At 64.8% G+C, this 1,969-nt stretch overlaps 1 protein-coding gene across 1 annotated transcript in view; it reads right to left on the reverse strand.

Annotated features, from left to right (window-relative positions):
* The window catches only part of CACNA2D2 (calcium channel, voltage-dependent, alpha 2/delta subunit 2), a 207,819-nt gene that overhangs the window by 20,243 nt on the left and 185,607 nt on the right, over window positions 1-1,969 (reverse strand). Inside the window, exons 8-11 of the mRNA XM_009321864.1 lie at window positions 1,725-1,883; window positions 1,111-1,218; window positions 311-389; window positions 44-93 (exon numbers count right to left, since the gene is read on the reverse strand). Coding sequence (XP_009320139.1) covers window positions 44-93; window positions 311-389; window positions 1,111-1,218; window positions 1,725-1,883 — 396 coding nt within the window. The remainder of the gene's footprint in view (window positions 1-43; window positions 94-310; window positions 390-1,110; window positions 1,219-1,724; window positions 1,884-1,969) is intronic.

The following is a 1,969-nucleotide window of genomic DNA, read 5'->3' on the forward strand; positions in this document are numbered from 1 at the left end:
GCCCCCCCCCCCCGCCCCCCGCCCGCCCGCCCCCCTGCCATACCTGCGTGTTGTGATGCGGATCGCCGATGGAGGGGATTTCGAAGTAGTAACCTTGGAAAAGAAAGAGAAAGGCAGCTGGAAAGCCGGCTGTCTGCCTGTCCAGCAGTCTGGCTGTCCTGCTGTCCGTCCTGCTGTCCAGCCCTCCAGGCTTGCAGCCAGGGCCTTGCCAGCAGCAGCGTGCACCGGAGCACTGGTGCCAGCCCCCGTGCAAGGGGCGAGCCCAGTACCCCGCAGCCTCCCGTGCCAGCCGGGTGCCAGCTCCGCTCACCTTTGTTGGCACAGGCCATCCACTGCAGCGGGGTCACGTCATAGTTGTGCTGCCCGACGGAGAACGTGAAGACCCGCACCTGCAGCAGAGCACAGCGGTGAGGAACCGTCCGCCGGGCACCCTGGTCTCCCACACTCGGGTGCTCCCGGCTAATGGCAACCTCCCTGGGGACAGTGTGGCATCACCCTCTGCCACGCAGACCGTGCTGCCCCTGGCCAAGCACAGGAAGGCAGAAGGCAGCTCCTGCAAACGCTGGCTGTGCTGGCAGGCAGGAAGGGAGCCCCTCTCTGCCTGCCTGGAGCCGGCCAGTCCTGTCCCCCATCAGCTGAAGCCACCTACCCAGGCGGGACCGGAGGTCCTTGCACTGGGGCATTGCTGCACAGGAAGGGGGTCTGTGCTCTCCAAGGGTCCTGCATGGCCCAGGATCCCCCTGCCTCATGGGCCTCCAGGTCCTGGGGAGCTGGATGGCGATGGGGACCCTCCTGCCTGCGAGCAGCCCTGTCCCCCATGCCTGGGGTGTGCTCCTCCCAGGGCAGGCTCTCGGGGGGGGCCCGCCAGCCCCATCCCCGCCTGGCCCCGTGCCTCCCACACGCCAAGGTGGGAGCCAGCTATAAATGGCACCGGTGTGTCAGCTGCCCCATTACCAGGGCAGCATCTCGGCGCAGGAGCAGGCTGTCGGGGAGAGAGGATGGCGACATTGCTCATGGCAAATGAGGCGGAAGCCGGCAATAGAGCTGCAGCAGCCGTCTCCCTCCCCGGCGAGCGGCCCCAGCCTGGCACACGGCCCCACAGCCCCTCACCGTCTTATTGGGCCAGTTGTACTTCTCAAAGACGTCCTGCACCCTGTCCTCGCCACCGTCCGTGAACATCATGATCATCTTGTTGCAGTTGGCACGCGTGATGTTGGACTGTGGGGCAGAGAGATGGCGCCTGAGCCCGGATCCAGAGCGAGCGGCGCTGGGCGTGGGTCTGAATGCGGCCAGGAGGGCTGGCCCCAACCCATCTCTTTTCCTGGCCTGTTTCTCCAGGGCGAGGGTGGTCAGGGTGAACAGGCAGGAGGAGGGATGCTGTCTGCTTGGAAATGATGTTGTGGCTATTGCCGCTCGGCACCTAATAGCACCATTCATCTTTATTTTGCCTCTGGCACGCTGTCTGGCTGGATCCATCCCCCTCTGCCCAGCCTTGCTAACTTTTAATAACCCAGAGGGGCAGCAGCTCCAGCAAAACCTTGGCTACAGTGTGCGGGGGGGTGGGATGTCCCCCCTGGCATTGCAAAGGAGGACAAGGAGCCCTCTGCACGCCAAAGCCCTAGGCACGGGGCAGCAGCCAGGTGCTTGGAGCTCTGCCATCGCCCCCAGCACCCATGGGTGCACTCTGCCCCCCACTGCAGCCCACAGCCCGGCCCCCAGCTCACATTCTGCAGCTGGTCGAAGGCGTACTCAAAGCCAGCCTTGTAGTCGGTTGTGCCCTTGGCCACCATCCCCTGCACGTCCTCCTTGAAGACCTTCTTGTTCCGGATGTTGGCCTGCACCAGGTGCTTGAAGCACGACACCGGCTTCGCCTTCTCGTTGAACTGGGAGGCGAAAGGGAGGGGAGTGGGTTGCAGAAAGGGGACAGGGACCCAAAGGCAGCCCCCGGTGGGCACCAACCACCCACCAC

The sequence above is a fragment of the Pygoscelis adeliae genome, unplaced genomic scaffold (genome assembly GCF_000699105.1).
Source record: "Pygoscelis adeliae isolate BGI_AS28 unplaced genomic scaffold, ASM69910v1 Scaffold94, whole genome shotgun sequence".
NCBI classification, from domain to species: Eukaryota; Metazoa; Chordata; class Aves; order Sphenisciformes; family Spheniscidae; genus Pygoscelis; species Pygoscelis adeliae.